The 22,249-nt window shown below is 39.1% G+C and overlaps 1 protein-coding gene across 3 annotated transcripts in view; it reads left to right on the forward strand.

The window, feature by feature from the left end:
- The first annotated feature begins 21,388 nt into the window (after nt 1–21,388).
- DPH6 (diphthamine biosynthesis 6) overlaps nt 21,389–22,249 on the forward strand; it is a 212,956-nt gene continuing 212,095 nt past the window's right edge. For all 3 annotated transcript variants that reach the window (XM_054828767.1, XM_054828769.1, XM_054828770.1), the window contains exon 1: nt 21,389–21,548. In XM_054828767.1, the coding sequence (XP_054684742.1) occupies nt 21,526–21,548 (23 nt within the window). In that variant the 5' untranslated portion in view covers nt 21,389–21,525. The remainder of the gene's footprint in view (nt 21,549–22,249) is intronic.

A 22,249-nucleotide genomic window follows, 5' to 3' on the forward strand; every position in this document is an offset into this window, starting at 1 on the left:
TTGCCAGCGTGGGTTGAAAAGGAATTTTCCCCACATAAAATCATAGAAGTTTGCAATAGAAAAGAACTAATAGGTCAACTAATCCATCTACCTGCCAATTCAAACTTCTTCCCCACCATGTATTTTGCTGTTCCTTTGGCCTCTCAAAAATCTCAAGCGATCGGACTGTTAATGCTTCCCCATAGAGATTGTACAGTCATTTAATACAACTAGTTTGCTTTCCAGATTTATTCGGATAGTCAGTCTAAACTTTATTACCTTCATCCCGCTAGTCTTAATGGCACTCCCATCTATCATATTAAATTACATTTCTGCCTTATTTTTTACACCTTTCCAGTAAATTGCTTCCACAGCCTGTTTGATGATTGTTACCTAACCTATTAGTTGCTTTTAACTAAACAAACACTTCTTTTCAGTATCATCTCCGCTTAAAATTATACTTCTGTAACTATAACACACATGAGAAGAATCACCTACACCATGACTGCATGCAAACTAGAGCTTCTGAATATATATACGAACACACATAGATTTGTCAACAAGAATATCCATTTATGTGGAACACTTACACCCATGCGAAATGAATGTGCAGATAACTCTATTATAATTCCTTGTAAGACAGCTCTTTCAGTGATGTGAACGTTTCTGTGGTACTCTGTTCTGTCCTGAAATTCTTTGTTCAAGAAGGAAGTTAGCTTTCCAAATCAGGTCTCCGTCTCTTCAGTGGTAAAAATTTTGTCTGGAGATTCAGAACAATGATGAATTTTCAATAAAATAAAAAATAGAGAGAAAAGCTTTAAAGCTTGACAGGGAGGTTAAACAGGTAGAAGAGTGCTGTATGTCCCTTCCTGGGCCACTTACAAATCATCCCACAGACCACTGAAATTAGTCAAACCAGAATGCTCCAACGGATTTTAAATTTCTCATATCCTAGCTTGTAAAGGGGAAGATAAAAAAAATGCACAGGTAACCCTGAAACAGGCAGGCGAATACTTTGTCTGGGTCTTAAAGGGACACGTGCTCTTGCAGATGTGACAGTGGACCAGGTGAGAAAGCACTGCATTGCTGTCCAAAGGTATCCCATGTGAGTCTTCTGTTATTTGTGGGATTAGTAACATGCCAGAACGAATAGGAAGGCATAACTCTTCTCGTACTCTGTGCAACAGTTATAGTACCTAGAAGTCAGAAAACCAACAGAGAGAATGTCAACCCTTGCCGCAAACAGCTTTCAAATACTATCTCCAGTTTCTGTTTTCCAAGACAAACGTAACTCTCCACTCTTCTAAACCTCATATCATCATTTTTCTAGAGCTATGGCTTTTCCAAGTGTAAGGTTTTACTATGGAGATATTTTGAAATATGAAAAATATCAAATTCTAAGCAGCTGTTATCAGATAAAAGTGGCTAGTGACCTTCACTCCACTCCCTCGCCCTCAAGATACTTTCAAACTTCATTGACCTAAGGAGAACAGTGATCTAGGCTGTTGACACCGCAAAAGCAGATTGCAGTGGTCCTCCTGTAAAAGTATGCTGAAAAGTACAATATAGAACTTCTTATTGCAGGACAATTTCTACTATAACTCTAGTGAGCAAGTAGGTAATATACTTAAAATACAGGTGATGAAATGGTTACTATAAAGTATCCTAACTAGACACATTTCTGTAACTCTATTTTTATATTTCTTTACATCCTTTGTAGATTAGCGTAAACACTATTAATTAATCATGAAAAGCAGCTCCTACAGAGTAGAAGCAGGATTTTAGCTTCCAAAGCAACTTCCCTGCCAGACCTGAAAAATCTTATTCATTGTCAAGCAGTGTCACTCTTCTTAGCCAGCCTTTGATACCATGAGGTGCAGCAACCAAGAATTGCAGCAGTCAGCCTGTTTTTTGACATGGATACAGGATTGAAATATACTGGGCTATTTGCACCATCTGGTACATGCATTTCAGTTGAATGAAAGCAGATGAACTCCTGGGCACTTTGGTGATGAAACACCAGGAGAAAAGGAAACAAAACCCAAGAGACAAAAAAAGTGTTAGTGAGGAAAAGAAAGCTGAATTGATCTCATTTCTGGACTATGTAAGGCCATCTTCTTGGTTTCCTCACACTTGGCATGGGACTACATGTTTGACTCCTTGCACGTTTGGAATAGGAATGCGTTAGATTAAGCAGAATGTTCTAATGATCCTTTTTAGTTTCGAAATCTAGGGATCTATAAATATGTATATATCAATGTTGCTGTGACTATGATTTGCAGCTGTCAATCAGTTTGCCTTTATGGCTGCAAATTTTCATTTCACTAGATTTTTTTTTGTGTAGTCTTCTAAAAAGAATAAAAGTCTACTCCACATCTCCACATTTTAGACAGAAGAGTAATGCATGATTAACAGTATGCTGAGAGGTGTCACATTCACATTAACACTGATGTGTGAACCAGTGGTCAAATGGCAGATTACATGTCTGTCACAACACATCAGGGCAGTGTTCCAGTCTGCCAGCTTTACCCTGCCCAGCTTCTTCAAACAAAGAGTTCTTCCGAAAATTGTAGCACAAAAAGAATGTTGAGCCTTTGGGGGAAAAAGAAGTCTCTCTCACGGTCAAGCTTTCTGAAGTCAATGGCAGGAGGGGTTACTCACAGTCACATAACCTTGCAGGTTCATGGACATCTATAACACTAATGTTGCATATGTGGCCTTATGAAAGATTTTCTGCATGATAACTATATTACTGAAAAAGTACTACGGCTGGCATATTTCGATTTGGAGAAAGGATGCCAATTCTATCAAGGCTAGAAAAACTCTGACCCAGTTCCAAGAGAAAAAGCAAGTTTTTGGAATATCATTTGAAGCAAGAAGTTCCAGTTCATTGGAAATACCATGAAAAGTGTCCTTCTCCTTTTGTCTTAAGGGCAGAATTTTATTTTTAAAGTGGATAATTAACTAGCTGCCTGATTTCTTACATAGCGAATAGTCACACCTGGAACTGAAGTGACTTTTAGTGGGTAATGATGTCTGAAGCCAATACATATAATGAAGCGGAACATATTTTCAGTCCCTTGGGATGTTTTCATATATTAAAAGCAAAATTTTAGACAATAATTGTAATATTGTTTGCAAAATCAAAAATACTTTCTCAGGGTTTAAAAATGCTTTCTAGGGGCTTGTGAATATCATGCTCACTTGAACAGTGCCTGACTTCTTACATGCTCTAAGTCCCAAAAGATCTGCTGAACTTTCCTGGAAGTTAAATTGCTGTTCCAGCAGTACTCTCACTGCACTGGAACTACAAAATGGAATATATCAAGGCTAAAACATTGAAAACACTTAAATAACAAGAAAGTTATGTTCTATTTTCAAGGACACCCAAGTTACGCCGGTCTTCTTTCCAACATAAAAATATGTCTGCTGAAGAATATTATCAAAATACTTGTGAGTAGTTAGCATATGAGCCAGTATTTGGACACAACCCAAAATGAGTAGTTAAGTATTGTCTTGGCTCATCTCTTAAATGTTAATATGTGTTTACTATGTATAATGGACTTGATGATAACCTCTTACAACATTTTAAGCATTGACTTTATCAGAATCACTCCTGATTTATACAAAACCGAGAACTCGAAGATGGAATCTATGTATAGATAGGATATGGAAATATATATATATATATATAAAATGTGTGCATCTTCAATATGCTATGTATACTCTCTATAGATAATAATACAGAATACATATTTTACATTCTATGAAATACTGCATATTAATACATAGAAATATAGAACTCCTTATACAGTGATTTGGATCTTTACATCGATTCTGCATGGATACACATTTCTATAAAAATTATCGCAAAATTCAGCCCTTTGTACCATCATTTAGCTTTAACTAAAATCCTCTTCTCTGCTCCCAATTTAAAATATTGAAAAATACCTATATAGTTGCCAAGATCTATGCATTTACATACTGTGTACACATTTACTTTAAAACTAGTATATTATGGTGATAGGAAGGGACTTTTATAATTTTCCCTTTTTTAACTATAAATTATTATTTCATGAAAAAAAATATACCCCTGCTTTGTTAGTGAAACAAAGTTCAACAACATTCAGATGAGCTACAATTCAGTTTGTCAGGCTTGGCTTCCTTTCATCATTTTTTTTCTTTCTGACACTATGAACCTGCTGCTACTGTCATAAGATGTAAAGTTTATTTCTGTACACATTTTGCTTCTCATTTCTGTATGAATGGCTCCTATGTCTTGAGGCATAGAAATGTTATTTTCTGTGGATTGAATTTAGGCTTCTCAAGAATAACATAGGTATGGCATGTTACAAGCAGAAAGAGTAGCTAGAGGGTCCGAATTCCACCTTTAGCTATCTTCTTTCTAATTCACTTAAAGTCACTTAAATAATTATTCTTAAGCAAAGGTCTCACTGTACGTTACAGTGCTATACATAAAAAGCAACTATAGTTGTGCAGCACAGCATGGTGTTATAAATGATACAGCAGTATAATATTTTACATTCAGAAAGTAGATAAAAAGCTGCACAACATAAATGAAATGTTTTCACTGATCTTAATTTTATTCTCATATTCAAAGACAGATAATCTTAATGAAATGTATTTTAAGCTCCCATAAATGCACACTTTAGCAATGTAAAAGAAGTATTAGAAAAGTGCCTAATATTATTCTGGTAAGAAGAAAAGAGGTAAACTTGTATGAAAATATTCTTAAGAAAATTGGAGCTGATACATGGAGTTTATTACCTGTGAAGAACATTAGTAAAAACAGTAATGAAATAGTACTTACAAGTGGAATTTTCATAAGCATTTATTATTGGTCAGCTCTGTTTCTTTTAAGTTTCATGCTCATTCTCAATAATTTCTGCAGAAGCTGTGTTTCTTGAACTGTAGGACAAGATTCAGGGGGAGAATTATGTTCTTAAAGTAGCAGTTAGGCATCTAAATAAAGCAACAATATTTTATTCTGTAGTGTTCACAAAATCCTTACTGAACTGATGCCTGTGAGCGTCCAGAGCTGCTCAGCATCTACATTTTTTCAAATACTATTCCTGCAATGTCTTGTTAGACACATGCTGAACAACCTATACTTTCAAAACATCAGGAAAAGTATCAGCTAACACTCTAAGCCCAGTGTAATTCACAGATTAATTTCACAACCCTGTCTGTGGGTCCTTAAACTATTGCCTATACTTAGCTGTCAATTACAGATTGAAGTGATTTAAATTATCCTTTTTAGAGGTTTGTTTTCGCTTCTGTAGTTAATTTCAAAAATGATTTACAGACATGGTATCATTATAATATAATGAGTCATCTGTTAATTCTTTTTGACATCTAGGATAATAAAAATATACTAATGTTCCAGTTATTAATAGAATTGGCCTATGTTTATGAAACTCAAATATACCAAACTGTCAGGATTGGTGGAAAAATTGGCACCAACTCACACTTTCATCTTTAAAACAGTGCAGGTATTTTTTGCATCTAACTTCTGTGGAGACGAGTACAACCTGCAAGTCCGTCTGTACATAACTGCAGATAAGCAGTGTTTAACCTACCTTAGTTTAAAAGCCTCTCAGCAAAATGCATGATGACTACACACGCAATCAAAAATAATCTTCGACCGACCACATGCTGTGTAAGGGTACCAGTGAAATACTTCATAAACAGACAGAATGCAAACATGCACAAACACACAAACCACTAATGCCATAAACAACCTCAAGCACAGTACAAACAAAATGCATGCCAAGAAACCTGCTTAAAATTTTTATTATAGAAAAATACACTTTCAATGTCTGAAAATTTATTTGACTACTTATTATACAATAAACAAAACTATGCGAAGCCCATGATGGCCCTTGAATGAAACTTCTGCCGAGCTCCAGAGACTGTTTATTATTCACCTTCCCTGGATAGAGATACGTTACGTATGATCTTTAGAGTACCTCTTCTTGTTCCCCAGGCACAAGTCCGCTAATAAAAATGGGCAACGTATACATAATATGTGATCATGCGTCCCCTATATGCTTAGCACGTTTATGAAAAAACAGTAATTATTAGGTAAGTATTTGGGTACTCAGCAAATATAACAATCTAAATCACAGAATCAATTCATTCCTGCTATAAATCCACTTACTTCAATACCACTTTGCATCTGTGGGTGAATCCACTTCTAAACAGAATTTTCAGATAGAGTTTTGTTCTTATTGGACTGATTACAGTGCACATGAGAACCACAACCATGCTTTTGAAAACACCTAAGGCCTCACAAAGCCACGTACTTCAGTACCTAACGTGGCACTCTGCTGCCAAGTGAAACCCTTAGCTAATGCTTGGCAGGCAGACTAGCTGCAGACAAATCTGAACAGGATTTATGTTAGTGAAAAACAGAGAAGGTTGCTGTTAAGTAGGAAATACAGAAAAGAAAGTCAGAGCCCAGAACCTGTCCCTCAGAATGAGTTAGGTCTGTCAGTTCAGTCTGTATGCTAGAGTTTAGTCTGAGGTTCAATCTCTTCTGGGGGAGGTTGTGAGTTAGGACTGATTTAGCACCCAGCTTTAAGACAGGAATGACAAAAGATGTAATTTCATGAAAATTACTCCCAGATTCTTCCTATATCATTTTATTACTGATGTGGCAAACAGCAGCACAGTGTTGTGGCACTGCACGTTTAATGGATGGCCAAATATGTAGCTACTAACTATAGTCTTTTTCTTGCTGGAGCTCCGACTTTGACTTTTTTTTTTCTTCTCACACAGGTGTTTATGTTCACAAAACCTGCAGGAATGCTGTGATCTTCAGCCCTTTGAAAAATTCAGTTACACTGACCAAATGTTTACAGGAAAAACTGTGGCAGAAGAGGGCAGATAAAAAGATGGACTGGGAGCACGTGTCTGGTTTCTTAAGGCTAAACCCACTCTGTGCCTATAGTTAAAATGCCTAGCTGGACACAGGACATCCAGGCTGGAGTTCATTGAGAATCAGAAGTGAATGGTTTCAAAGTAAGCTAGTATCAGAAAATGACTAAATGAAACCAAACAAGTTTCATTGATGACTAAACAGACTGCAGCGTAGGCATGATTTATCAGTTCTGATGACTCATACTGGGGAAATTTAACCAGTTGTCCATCAAGGCAGGAGAAGTCACTGTCCCCACGGTAGAGACAGGATGTTCATTCCCCAGATGCTGCTGTTGATAATGAAGCATATTAAAATATGTGCAATTAGTGGTCCTGCAAAGTAAAACACGATTTCACATCCCAGACTGGTTGAAGGTGATACGTCACCTCTTCATCCATACTGTTCAGCAGATTCCCCCAGGATAATTATCATTTAAATTCAACAAATATCATGAATCTTCATTACCAGATTGCACTGATTAAGCTAGTCAAGTTCTAAATGAATTCAATTAAACGGGCATAACTTTTGCACTACAGCTCAGTCCTCAGAAAAGAACCACTTGTTAATTAGATTATTTACTGTTCTTTGTTTTTATTAACACTTGTTTAATTTGAAACTGAATAAACAGTAAGAAGTAAAGACCTTTTGTGAATTTTCATTACAGGAATCAGCGTGTGCCAAAAAAATATTTCTGAATACTCTTCAGGAGTAGGAATGTCTTCAGGAGAAGGTGGCAAACCAAGCTATCACTGATATTTTAGAATTTAGGGATAAACACGCACACAAAAAACATTTTTAAACAGGTAGACATGGAAAGAAGTGGGGTTCCTAAGGGGTTTGGTTTTTTGGTTTTTTTTCCAGACCTTTTCCTAAATCAGAATTAAGTAACAAATAGTTATTTTCTTTCTCTTTACCCTTCAGATCTTGCTTATACACAGCTTTAAATGTTCTCCTTTATTATCTATGCATCCATATTCTCTATGTGTCTTTTCCCCGGTGATTGTCTGCCTCTGAAGAATACTGATTAAGATGAACTATGTATGCCTGCCCATTCTCAGCAGAAGCCAGGTTTTTTTCAATTTTTCACTCCGACTACAGACCAACTGGGGACAATCAACACTACTGCATGTTTTCAAATTGAGATTTGAGAATTTGCTGGCTAGTACAAAATGTAACATTATGCTTTTGTAAATTTAGAAAGGACTTTCTCCTTTTGGTAGTAGAATTCTGACACACAGTTTTTGTGAGGTTTTTTTCCTCAGATAGAACATAAGGAAGTTGCTGGAGATCTGGTTATTGCATTCCTTGTTTTTTTAAGTGGTTACCTACTCGCCCAAATTCTTTTGTAGCAACAATCCTCTCCATGCAGCAAAGTAAACTTTAGTTTATATTAAAAAAATAGAGCAGCTAAAGCTTTGGTTTTGGCATGAGTGAGTATTACCTGCCTGAAACCATGCTTGATTTGGAAGGTTTTGGCTATGGTGGTGCAAATCCCTTGACACAACTTCAGACTTCAGGTCAGTAGGGGATATTCAAGTTCCTTCGTGATAACTGAGTACGACTCAGGGTGACCCGACATCTCTGGAGCTCTGCAACAGAAAATAAAGTCACGGCCAGAAGCCTTTAAACCCACATACTTGTCTGTGTGCTTATTAATGTCATCCCTAGTGGCAAATGCAATATATAGTTTAAAAAAATAATGCTCTATTTTTTTAACTGGATTTATAAAGTCCAAATGTTTGCTTAGAAATTAAACATTTTGGTACTGGGGCCTCTAGGATATGTTGGCAGTGGAAAAACTAACCTACACCAGATGGCAGAGGTTAAAGAAATACTATAAAATATGGCTTCTATTCATACAGTTCTCAGACAAACAGAACCCCAAGCAGAAAAAAACTGTGAAAGTGGAAAACCTTTTCATTTGCTTACATTTCTCTTTGCTACTCAGCAAACCTGAGAGGTATTGTATCATCACGTATCAAGAAAGTAATATGCCAGATTGTTGTAACAGGTGGAATATGTTTGTTTGTAACACGTTGAATCTGAAATAAAGAAAGGACCAAAGTTACTAAAGGTTCTACAAAAACATTTACAAAATGTAAGTACCTCGGTTTTGTACCTGCAAAGCTTACTGCATAAATGAGAATTTGAGACAATTGCTCCATTTTGCACACAAAATATAAAAATTAAACTCTCAGTTTTTTACAGGTTCAGTTAATTTGGCTAGGTGAACATGTATGTAAGCTAAGGAGACAATTCTGCATTAGCATTTTTAATTAATCAGTTCATAAATATAAAGGAGAACAATTTTTATCTAGACTTCATCCTATTTTATATAAACTATATCATCTCTACACTTCATCCTTAGTTTTTGCATTTGTTTCTAAAGCTTCTTAAAATCACAACTGTTTTGTAACTTCAATGTACTTGACTTACATAGCATTTGCTGAATCTATTATTTTTATAATACAAATGCATCCTTATAATAGAAATATTTCTTGGTTGTCACTTCAAAAAATCCACTGTGAACCCCAATCTGTAAACCAAAACGTGTGACATAACCCATTTTCTTATCATATATGTAGTCATGTGATGTTTAAAAAAAAAGAGAGGAAAAAAACTGATGTGAACTTGGGCACAATGGACCATGCTGTCAAAAATATTCAGTTGTCAAAAATGCAGATGGCATAAAAGCACAGAAACAGATCAGTTATTGCAGTCTTTTTTAATAGGAGCTATTGTGTGGATTTTTAAAAGTGATTAGGTGCCTAAAAATGTGGGTGAGTAGCCAGTAAGGTCTTCCAGAATACCTAAGCATTTCTTGAAAATCCTGTTTATCTGAACAGTTAGGTACTTAATACCTTGAGAGACATAGTCCAATGTCTGAGATGATAGATAGAAATAAATGTTCTCCCATATAAACAGTGGTTAAAAAGGAAAACAGCAAGGTGTCTGAGGAGGGAAAAGCTCCCTGAAGTCTGGTCCTTTTCCCTAAAAAAAAAAAAAAAAAAGAAAAAAAAAGCTGAAGCAAATGGAAAGTTCTGCACAATGAAAACAACTACTGAGCAGTTCTTGAGAACATTCTGTAAAGATTTTATGTATTTGCACTTTCTGAACTACAAGCGCGTTACTAATGAAATGGCACTACTAAGGGCATTCAAAACGACAATTAAGATCAGGAACAAGCTACCTGGCCAATCTCAAGAGTTCAGTTCGAGGCAGGCTCTGCCTTTTCCTTCCCGAGCAATTCCCAAGAGACAGAGAGGAATCTTGAAATTCGGAAAGTGCTTACAACTACGATGACTCTTTCCTCCTTCTGCCCACTCTCTTTGTGCCCCTTTTGCCTGTAAGAGTAGTGGCATTTCGGTGTGAATACAAAGCCCCTTTGCGATGGATGGAGTCAGTGTTCATAATAAACTCCTCTCTTATTGCTAGGCAACACTGAGCAATGTGAATTTGTCACTTCTGTTTGGTGCAACTTTCGATTTCACCTCCAACTGTAACAATATAGCCTGCTATATTTTAGATGCCACTGTGGTTGGATGCCATCCCAGGAAAGATGTGAACTACTACTGACAGGGAGTGAATGACTGGCAATGGGCATAAGCAGTTTTTTGATTCTTAAGCCTTGACGTATAATTAATTGTTAGATTTATTCTTCTATGAAACTCATACTTTATGATTCCTGCTTAGTGACTGCCTTTTAGAAAAGGCAAATGGAACATACACATTTCCAGCAAGGCGAAGTTTTGGTTGCCTGTTTACCTTTTTTCACGTGGTATTTGCTCTGTTCATATTTTTCCATCTTTTTGAGGGGTGACTGTAGGTAAAATTCAGATCTTAAGTACCCTCAGTAAAGCACATATCATTATTTCTAAGGCATATCCAATTATTTGTTTGAATAATTATGCTCCTTACTTTAAGAAATGAAGGTTCAGGTTACAATAGATACTGAGCAACTCTTACGCACTGCCGAATACCCCTAGCATCCAACACCACCAGTTGTCGAGGAGCTCAGATTATTGCAAAATGAATACTGTACTCACAATCTTTTCAATCTGAAATGAAACCCCCCTTCAAGATAAAATAAGGTTAATGCTATTACATGCTATCCAGGCTTTTTTGATTAGAGGACTGATCATTCTGTTTTTAAAATTTGTTTGTGATTGTCTAACCTGGCTACTAGGTCTCTGCTCTCTGATCTTTGAAGAATTAGGTCTGTTTGGGGGCAAAAAAGGGAAAGCTGAAAACCAATATTGTTTTACCACCTTTGGCTAGAATATAGCTAGAAAGAGGGACAAATTTATACTCCAAATAAAATGTACATCTTCTAAAAAATCATCATCATTATCGCCAGTCATTTCTCTAAATGTTTAGAAACATTTCACGACCACATTAACTACAGAAATATGCCAAACAACTGAGAATCTTCGTAATATTTTAGTCTTTGCGTATTTTCACTGACTCACTGAAAACAAAAGGGGTTTCTGTAACTGTATGAATGAACCATGGCATGTGCGTGTTCTTTTAAGAAAGGCCAAGGGTGCAGTTCTATTTTCTTAGCTCTGCTTTCATATTTATGTGTCTCATTTCCAGCTCATTGCTGATGCCTTAGTTGCACTATCCATCAACACTTTTATCCTCCTTGTTCCTCAAAAAGAACATAAAATCCTTTTTTATGTGGTGGTAATATTATTGCAAATAAAAGCAAATACCAAAATCTTTATTAGTCTGCCAAAATAATAAACTATTTAATAAAAGCATGCTGTAAAAATAAGGTCATTTGCATCACTCAAGTTTCTTGCAGGAAATACAGAGAATTATTGGTCAAAAAGTACAAACTGACAGCAATTATTTCTGTTGTTGATCTAATGCTGCCTGAAAATGGGTTAAAAAATGCACTGAGGTTTTGCAAGTTTGCTGTCTTTAAATGTTTGTTTTCAATGCTGTTGTATACAGAGGAGCCTGGGAGAATCAAATCTTTCAAAGCTCTGCTTTTTTACCAATCTTCTCCATAATGGAAGAAGGAGAGACTGGATAGAACCTATTAGAAATCTTTACTGTAAAGCTCATAGTAACCTTCTGACTCCCAGACTGCCACAAGATTTATCATCCAAATATTTACCATTTTTATATTCCGTATTAATTGTATTTGGTTAGGATTTGTGTCAGCTTTAGCTATATGATTTTTTCTACCTTTTGCTTTTGTCATTCTTGCAGACAGATCAATGCAAAGCTTTGATTTAAGAAGTTTGCTAAATGTTTAAATTTAGTCAAAATAAGCTTTTAAAATCATGTATCTAATGTCTGATCCTTTTTTCTTGTTGTACTACAAACCTGACCATTATTTTCTCACGGCAGTTTCTCTCCCCATCTGGCAGTTCTGCAAATATGTTATTGATAGAGCACAGAAAAATCAGTTGCCGTGGTGAGATTCAAACACTGCTTGTGATGTCCCTGCATACTTCCCCAAAAGAACTTGCATACAAACAATAAAAATAAGCTGATCTTATAAATTTGTAAGATTATAAATCTTATTCATCAGACACAAAGTATTTACCTTAATTGCCGTAATCTAAATGTTAGGGACTGATCTTTGGAACAACTGAGTTAAAAGGTTTCTGAAAAGACTCTTTTTTGTTTTATATTTATTTCAATGATGTTTTGTAACTTATGCAGTCGTAAGCCCCCAGAAATCTCAAAATACTCTGCAAGGTATAGCTATGCCCACTTTATGGAGAAACTGAAACAAAGAGCAGCTGAAGTCGCATAAACAATCACACAACGATCAACAAGTTATTGACCAGAGAAAAAAAATCCGAGATTCAGATCACTGGTGCTGTCCCCGTATTTTTGGGCTCTACTGCCTCTGCTTCTGAAGCGCAATAGAGATGCTCCACTTATTTAGAGGATGAGACCTGTACAGAGATGAAATATTTTAAAAATACATTATATATATTGAAATGAGTACTTCATGGAGCCCTGTTAGTATATTCAATCATGCTTCAAACCATAAACCAGCCAGGAGTTATTCTCCTTGCTTCACAGACTGCAGACTGCTGAAAGCTGAATTAACTCTTCTATGAAATAATGTTTAGGATGTCATGTGATTTGCACAGGGTAGATAAAAAGCAGGTACGTTAGGAACAGCACTTTTTATTCTGAAGGTGTGGAAATTTGATATTTGCATATATTAATAGGTTCTGTAACTGTAAGTTTTTGTCTTTTACAAACACCTAGGCTGGGTTACACATTCTGGTAAAGTCACCCATGTGTAGCTAAATCAGTAGTTTCCAAAGTTGACTTGTTTGGATACTGCCCACCGTAACAGCAGTTGCTGGAGTAACAGCTCCCAGATATGGGCAGGGCTGTGTACTTCGGCAGGAAGGTGTTCCAGTCTTACGATAACCGTACAATTGAAATATAGAATATGTACAACAGTTTCAGAATACTCCATCATTAATCAGCGGTATGGTTGAAATTAAAAGCACTTGCATTGTGTGTGCTTGGTATTTATTGGGATGGCTAAGCTATGTATACATCATTAAGACAAACTGTACAGATGGGATTTTAAAAGACTTAGATAATTGTATGAATGTTAATTAGAGCTTTGTCTACTCAGGCTAAGATATGTAATAAAGATATCAGCAAATCACATTTTTCAGAATATTATATCTTGCATTACCTGTAAAACTCAGCAGATTTGCAAAGGTCATTTAAGGATTATTTCTGAGCTGGGTTGCTTCGGTACAAGAGAATTAAGTAAATTGTCAACAGTGAAACAAATCAGTGGAAGATTCCTGTAGATAATAAATTGTGACTGAAAAGACTATGGATTATTAAAATTTCCTTCAGCTTTTACAAAAAAAAAAACCCAAACAAACAAACAACCCAAACCAGGCAATGGCACCCAGCAAATTGAAATTAATGTCCATGAAGCAAAAAGCAGGGATAGCTGTCCCTCTGGGTTAATGGCAGAGGTGACTACAGGCAGAGAATCTGGGAAATGAACCCCTGGTTCACAACCTGGCTGTTCAAGTAAATCTCTGCAGATGGATGGTTAACTTCTGCTCTTGTCTCAGTTCTTATTCCTGAAGTTGTAATGACTCTGTAATGTTATTGCAGTAATACAATGACTGCAAAACTGTACGTTTTTGAAAACCATAATGCTTACGCTAAGACTAGAGTCCAGGTGTCCTGGTGTTTGTCTTTGCCCAATTTCTCAAGCATTATAGAACCAACAGGACAGCTAGAAGAGATCTTTTTGTTCAAAACCAGTTCTTATCGACATAGTAATCAGAAGTGGCTTTCAGACTCATGCAAAGTATTTCTTTACTTCAAAGCTTAAACATCATCAAAGAAAGCATACAGACAAAGCAGTGTTGGAAAGGAAGTAACATGCCCTTATTTTTAGCACTTGCCCACTTGTCACTCTTAAACTCTCATCTGCCTTTCAAATGTAGTGTAATCTAATTTTTATGCATACTGTATGCTCGTACAGACAATTTCCTCATTTCAGAGTATGTCGAGTTTGGTAAAGGCTTTTGTACTTTTCCTTAACCTGTTTCAGAAATAGCACTGTCACCATTTGTCTCAGTAACATATAGGATGATGGAAAATGACATTTTTCTATATAGAAGTGAAAAGAATATTAGTTTTATCAAAGACTAGATCCCCTCTTCCCCTCCAGTTAGATTTGAATTTGGTCACTTCAGGGCTTACTGTGTAGGATGATTTTAAGCAATGGTCCCTGTGGTTGCAGGCTCTATCACCTAATAATTGACCATGACAGGAATTATATGTCCAAAGCCAAGGGGTAGAGTGAATAGCATATGTCAGGGTCAATTATAAGGTGGAAGACCCTGCAACAGAAAAGACTGCACTGATTAGAGCGTGATGTTGACATGGGAGCTGAAGCTTCAATGTTATTTCAAAGGGCACTGTGACAGCCACCCTTCCTTGAGGTCTCAAAATCAGAGGCGGATCATGTCAGTGGTTTATACTGCACATGATGTAATAAAGTTCAACGGGACATTGAAAGTTATGATTGATTTGTTCCTTTTTTGCAGTGATAAAATGCTTTCTCTGTATCACTCAAAATTAAGCTCGCTACTTTACTAATTAGGTCAAAACAGCTCCATACTTACTAGATTAATTCTCTCTTGAAAAATCTGACTGTGAGATGAAAAGAGTAACAAATGTGACACAGTTAAAAATGTTTTGATTGTTACAGTTATTAACATTATTTGTACTGGCAAAATTGAGCAGAATAGGAACAGTGGAAAGGAGAGAAAATAGTCCTTTTTATTACTTAAAGCTATGTTATAAGTATTTTATGGTACGGGAAGATTTTTGCAGTGAAACAAATGGGCCAAAAAAGCTGCTGTTTGCTTATTCCCCTGAAACTTCAGCAGCTTTAACCTACTCAAATGTTCTTAATCAGTGACGAACTGCAGAACCATTTAGTGAGTAATGATGCCAAATTATATACCACCACAATAAGATACTATAGTTCATTTTTAGATTTTCATTGCACCAGTTCAATTTTCTGACTCTTTTCTTTGAAAGCTGTTGCTCTAAATTTCTGTGTCTCTGTAAAAGTATCCCAGGCATTTCTGCCTACAGGATCCCAGTGGTTTAGCTCATGATGATGGAGAAGATAGTGTAGCTTAACCTCATTAACTGGATAGCTAATTTCTCTCTGTTCTCATGGGTTATTATCCATGACCACATTTTTCCTGGGTGTTTTGCAGCCATCAAATAGATGGCTAACTCCCAATAAATTAAAGCCTATAGCTTTAGATTCAAAGATGTTGGATGATGAACACATTATAAGGATTACTGAGTCTAAAAGATCTTTTTCTTCTCCTCTAGAAAGGTTACTAGGAGATCACAGTCTCTAACACACAGAAATGCTCCAAAATTTCCATCTTCAGAGTCTCCATCAGCAGTTAATATAACTTCACAGGAAACATGTCCTGTTAGATAACAGGGACTTCATTTTGAACCTTGTACATGTACTTCTTTGCAATAAACTCAGCTCTGATCAACATTTGTTTAAGTAAGTGTAACATTAGAATAGCTGTCATATTTGTTTTGTATTTAAAACTTAAGCAAATTCAAAAATTTAAAGGTTTATTTCTAAAAAAATCCTCTTTTTTTTTTTTCTTTGTAAGTAAGAAAAAGACTGGAGGATATTGAAATTCTTTAACCTGTAAATACAACATCAATGCTTAACTTTTCCATTGCAATCAAAATAGAGATATGTAGAATAGAAACTCCTTTGATACTACAGGCTTTCTGGTGAGCTGGAGGTGCTCAGACATATTTTTCCCCCTTGAAAGTACCAAAGGACTTCATATGGAGAAAAATACATTAAAATCCCCTGGATTAAGCTGAACAGAAAAAAAGTAAATGAACAATTTTGCCAGTCACATTTGACAGTTTCTCTTCATGGTAATTAATGTTAGTGCTTTTACTAATCAAGTAAAAATTTCAAACACTGAAACCAGATCTAGTCAAGTGAAAAAACTATTCAGCTGCCAGTGAATATTAATTTTAGCTTGCGCTAGTGCCTGCTGGAAGTGGAAAACAGACTGGTCATTTTGATGGAGGCGTGACCTCATGAGGTTATTGACTCGCTGAAGATTGGTAGATGGATTAATGAAAAGTAAGTTAATCAAAAGCTTAGAAAAACTGGCATCATATAAGGACCATCACCTATTAGTCAAGAACATCTATAATGCTATCTTAGGCTAAATTCTGTTTCTGTTCTGTTTATTCTGTTAATAAATACAGGTCTGAGAGTCTTCTTGAATGCTAGATAGAAGACAAAGTAAAGTTGCTGCATTTCATAGTTCTGCAGAAACGAGTCAAACCACCTATGAAAATGACAAGCCTTATCAGAACTAGGAACCATAGGATTAGCTATATGTATTTTTTATTAGTGTTTATATGGAGCACTTAAGAGCCCATAGGCCCGGTAAGTCATCCTTCACATACAGTGCTGATCACTGGGGCCGTATCTGTGTGAATAGCTGGAGATCGATCTAAAGTCACTGTATGCTTATTTCTGTCTAAAAAGAGGTAAACAGCATGACAGGGGGGTGTTCAACCTAATCTTGGTAGGCTGTATTGAGCATAATGCACTGTTAGCATAGTTACGCAGCATTCAAAGCGAAGCTCTTTGTATCTGGTGAGCTTGAAATGTAGACAGAATGACCTTGAGTCCTTCTACACCCGGGTGGGGAGATAAGCCTCCTGAGAAATTCCTTTCGTTCAGATTTTAGTAGTATGTCAATACGTCTTATGCTTCCAAACCGGAAGTTTTTTCCCCAAATTTAATTCTAGTATATCTCATGGAAGAGTTGATAATATCCTGTTTACTGTAAAGTAAGTGAAAATTCAGGGAAGTTGTCAATGAAAGGCAGCTAAAGGAACTCTGCAGCCAGTTTCTTACTTAAAAAGTCAAAAGTATCCTCCTGTAAAATCTCAAATCATTTTTCTGTATGACATAAACAGCTTTGGGTATTAACAGCAGCAAAAATTCTGCCACCTGTTCGATGAGGCAAACACCTCTGACTGCAGGAGAGTCAGAGCAGGACACCCTAATGAGGGGCAATAGTGGCACGCTGCCAGCTACCCCCCGTGAAAACCGTAACATTCCCGTTTCGGACTTGGCATGGCAAGCAAAGGAGTAGGCGATTTTCAAAATCTTTGTTTCAAAAATGGAAATATTCTTCTAACATTATGTCTGCTTTATATATGCAGTATTCTGTTACTTACTGGTGATTATAATAGGAAATCTTTTAATTAAGAACTGCAGTAGTTCACCTTTAACTGCCAATCACTGGGTAATTGGCCCTTTTCTAATAGGCACTGTAGCTCAGGTATGCTAAAGTGACTGTTTCTCAGAATAACTTACTGAAAGTAAGTTATTTTTGGAACTCATTTATAAGAGAACTTAATTAACTATTCCAGATCGTTAGGGATACTGCATTGCGTTTTTTAATCCTCTGACAGGTTCCTCCAGTTATATTAATTCATTATAATTATTTTCAACTTTCTAGGCAGAAAAGGGTGAGAAAGAAGCGCTGAGCCATTGCTGGCTTTCTGTACAAACTAGCCAGTACTTCCCCGAGAAGAAAGGCAGCTTTGGTGAATTTTATTGTTTCAGCTGCTGCAGCAGTATAGCAGAGTGTCTTGGGGCAATCAGCTTGAGATGATGCACTGCCTTTTGTCCACTGTCGTATGGCAGAACCTTTTAAGAGCAGTGACACTACACCAGAGATATTTCATCAGGTGAGTGAGTGAACAGATTTTCTCACTGAATATATTCCAAATAATTTGAAAACAGCATCTTTTGGGGAAAAATACAGATTTGTTTTGAAACTCCACTTTACTAATTCAATTTTGACATATTTCACAAATTCTGGGAGCCAAATCCCACTTTTTTATTTGTGCAAATAACTACTGATGTCTCCATCAAATTGAAGCAAAAACTCCAGTCTCACTAGCAAATGAAGCAGACTTTGGTCCTGCAGTGTCATATGTAACTTCTACTTCAAACAAGTCTGACTTGTAAGTGGAAATTTGTTTTTTCTGAAAGCTGTAAAACTGAATGCAATAGAACCATCTGCTAAAAAACCAGCAACATTGTATCAGAATAGATTAATAATAACAGACCTTTGGGAAAATAGGGGACTTCAGAATTATTCTTTTCCAGATCTTCTAACAATGCTACTTAGAAGAGAGCTTTACAAGTCTTTGCATATTTGTTATAAAGCTGTGTGATTAAAGCTATTGATTTTATGGCTTCTCCATTTGCCAAGGCAGCAGAATAACTTAGGTACAGGATTTTTAGATCTTCCGTGTATCATTGCTAACTATTGTAAATGAACATCTTTTAAGTGTTCACAACTTCTAGCTGAATTACTTTTTCTTGTGATAATAAAAAATAAAAATACTTCAAACCTACAAAAGATAGAGGTGATGTATGATAAAATACTCCCCACCTTTTTTTTTTTTTGGCAATAAATCAAATACCTTTGTTCTGCTGTTTTTACAGTTCCTCAGAGGTGTGGTTATTTTCTACCAGTTCATGTACTACACAGTATTGCTTCATTCAATTTAGCAATCTCTGCTAAAATCTCTGAGTACACTGGATTTACAGTTTTAATTCAGAACAGGTTTCCATTGCCTTTCCGAGCCAAAAAAAGAAGCCCCAACTCCCTACTAAAATCCCTGCCCTTTCGTCAGAATTTCACATCCAAATAACCCTCTTTCAGATCATCTAAGATGTTCTGAAGAGCAGAAAAAGCTTTGTAAGAATTATGCATTAAGTCATCGTCACTAAACTAGAAGGAAACCCAACTGTCCTGTAAGTAATTCCAATTTAAGTCAAATATTTTGTCTCATAACTGCTGGCCAGTGACGGCCAAAGCATGAACTGAGGATTTATTTTTTCAAAACATGTGCTTTTTGTAATTATTCTCATGCAGAAAAATCCATGTTGTGATTACTACCTCTTCACAACTACATATCAAGTAAGTTTTATACTGATTGTCACTTCTTAACTTTTCAAAAGTTAACTTAGGAAGGCATCATCACCTTCATATCTGCCCATAATTATCCACTCCTATTTTACGAGTTCCAGTGACTTTCTGTACAAATCATATGCAGAGTCACATCATCTAAAAAAAAAAAATAGTGTTCTTTCAAATTGTTTCATAAGCTGTAAATAAAAAATCTTATACACTTGTCTCACTAGTCACTTGTTTTGGCATATTTCTTGCTATAAACAAAATGCTTTTTCTTACAATATTTTCTTCTCTATTGACTTCCATCTTTTCTCTTCCTGGGAACTTCATACCCAACAATTCGTGTGTAAGGAACTTGTTTTTCAGAGGCTTGCAGAAAGCCTGATTGATACAGATTGTTATATAGCATTTTATAATATCGTGTTACAGGGGACTGATAAGTTAGCACTCACAATGCATACAGCATACCCTTCATCCCAGCCCTGAGGAGCAAAGCCTTTTATGTTAACCGCATCACCTGCTGCCACTACATTCAATACGAACCATGAATCGGCGTTCCTGGTCACTGCCAATTTACAGGTTGGATCATAGACAGCAGCGGTGGCACCGCAGATGAAGACACGGAGCGGGGCAGCACCGAGGCTCACCCCGAGACACTGCGCATGTCCCACTGACCCTGCACACCAGGCTCCAGCGGGGACGAGCAACCAACAGCACACCAGAGGTTTCTTGGCCCCGTTTTGGGCCCACAGGCCCCTTGAATGAAAGCCTGGAGAGTGGTGGGCCCTCAGACCGCTGCTCAAAACACCGCTGGGACACCCCCAGCAGTGGTTTTGTCTGGTGGTATGAGACTCTTAGTCTAGTGATACAGTTTCACCAGCAGAACCCACCCACAGGTTTGTTCTGTGGCTTAGGAGAGATTGGGCACCCGGATAAGTTTTTCATTGATTCAGCCTGCAAACCCATAGTGGTTTGTGTTGTATGTGTCAACAGCGGCACTGCTCGGAAAACTGGCCCAAACTGGGGATCACAAGATTAGATTTTTGGTCTGCAGAAGCAGCCAAACCCGAGGGTGCAGATGGACGCTGTGCACTCGCAGGTGAGCGCTGAGCCCTTCAGCAAGGCAGCCGGGAGGTCTGCTCTCCTCTTCCTCCCTGCTCGTGTCCCGCTCCAGCCCCTCCACACGGTCTGCTGGGGGCCGCTGCGGGGACTCGGAGGGGGTCCCCTTCATCAGCCCCCCCCAGAGCGCCGCTCTCTTGCCCACAGCCCCACAACCGGCCAGCGGGCTACACGCCGCCGCGCGAGCACCTCCCGCTTCGCCGAGTAGCGTCCCAGGGCGGCTGGCAGCGCCCACGCCGGGCTCCGACGCCCGCAGCCGCGCTACGACTAGACCGCGGCGACTGTGGAAGCCCCGCGGCATTTCCTCCCCTGGGCCGTGTGAAGCCGGGGTGCGACTACGCCTCGTAGTGCCCCGGTAGCCACCTGAGGGGAAGGGAACGGGCCGGCCACCTCATTCGGTCGCTCCCATTCCCCACACAACAATCATTTAGAACAGGTCCGTCACTATTCGCAGTAAACAGAAGTAAAAAGGCGGGCAGCGAGAAGCGGCAGGAACGCTGGGGCGATCCCGCGGCCGCGCCAGCCTCACACAGCAGCCCCGGCGGCAGGCGGCCCGCCCGGGCCTACCAGCGCGGCCGCCCTGCCCTCCATAGGCGTCCCGCGCGCTGCCTCCACGGCCGCGCCCTCCACCCCGCCCTCGTCTGGGCTGCGGCCGGCTGCCGTCGTCCGGCGGGCTCGCAAGGCCGTGGCAGGAACAGCGTCCCTCTCCCAGACTCGGGGAGGCGGCGGCCTGCCGTGCCTGCCGGTTGCTCAGGCAGTCTCCCGGCCTGCCCGGGTAGGAGGGTCCGCTGAGGGGAGGCGGCCAGGCGGTAGCGGTAGCAACGGAGGAGCCGGCGGCGTGCGCGGCCCACGGTGCTCGGGACGGCCGGGCTCCTTCCCCCCGCGTTTCGCAGCTGTCACGCACCTCCCTGTTAGTGTTACCCGCCCCCCGGGCCCGTGAGCAACATGAGAGTAGTGGCTTTAATCAGGTAACGGGCTGAGGGAGCGCCCATGTGGGTGAGCGAGGGGCGTCTCACAGGCGGAGGGAGGGCGCGGGGAGAGACCGAGCCCGCGCCCGCCCGGGAGCAGCCCGGAGGTCGCACTCTACCCAGCGCCGCCTGGCAGACCCTCCTGCCCCGGCTCTTCCCGCCCGGGCGTTTCCTGCCGCCCCCCCTCCCCGGCGCGGAGCGAGCGGGCTGCGGCGGCGTCTTGCTCAGAGCCGGCTGCCGGCTCTCAGGCTGCTGCCCACGGGCTGGCTGCGTTTGAGTGCCGGGGCGAGGCGATTCCTGCCTGCAGGCAGGGTAAAGCTGCAACAATTGCTCTTCTGTTTTTCCCTTATTCCCAGGACGCTCTAGAACTACTAGTGTCTGTTTAAAAAAAACCCAAACCAACAGAAAAAAAACTCTACCCCACCAAAAACCAAACCACAAGAAACACCCAAAATTATTTTCCCTGAGCGCTTTCTTCCCGTTATCCCGGTCTCCTGAGTTACCCTGTCTCCAGCGCGGAGAGACACGGGCGGGGGGAGGGCGTCCGAAGCCGCCGGCGGCGGCGTGTTTGGGAGCGGGAGGGGGGGAGGAAGAAGGCAACGTTGGGGCGCAACTGCGTCCCCGGGGGTGCGGAGCCTCTGCCGCATGCCCTTCGGTTAGAGGGGGGTTCTGCTCATCTGCACTTGAATTTCCAGGTGCTT

This window comes from Grus americana, chromosome 5 (assembly GCF_028858705.1).
Source record: "Grus americana isolate bGruAme1 chromosome 5, bGruAme1.mat, whole genome shotgun sequence".
Classification (NCBI taxonomy): domain Eukaryota; kingdom Metazoa; phylum Chordata; class Aves; order Gruiformes; family Gruidae; genus Grus; species Grus americana.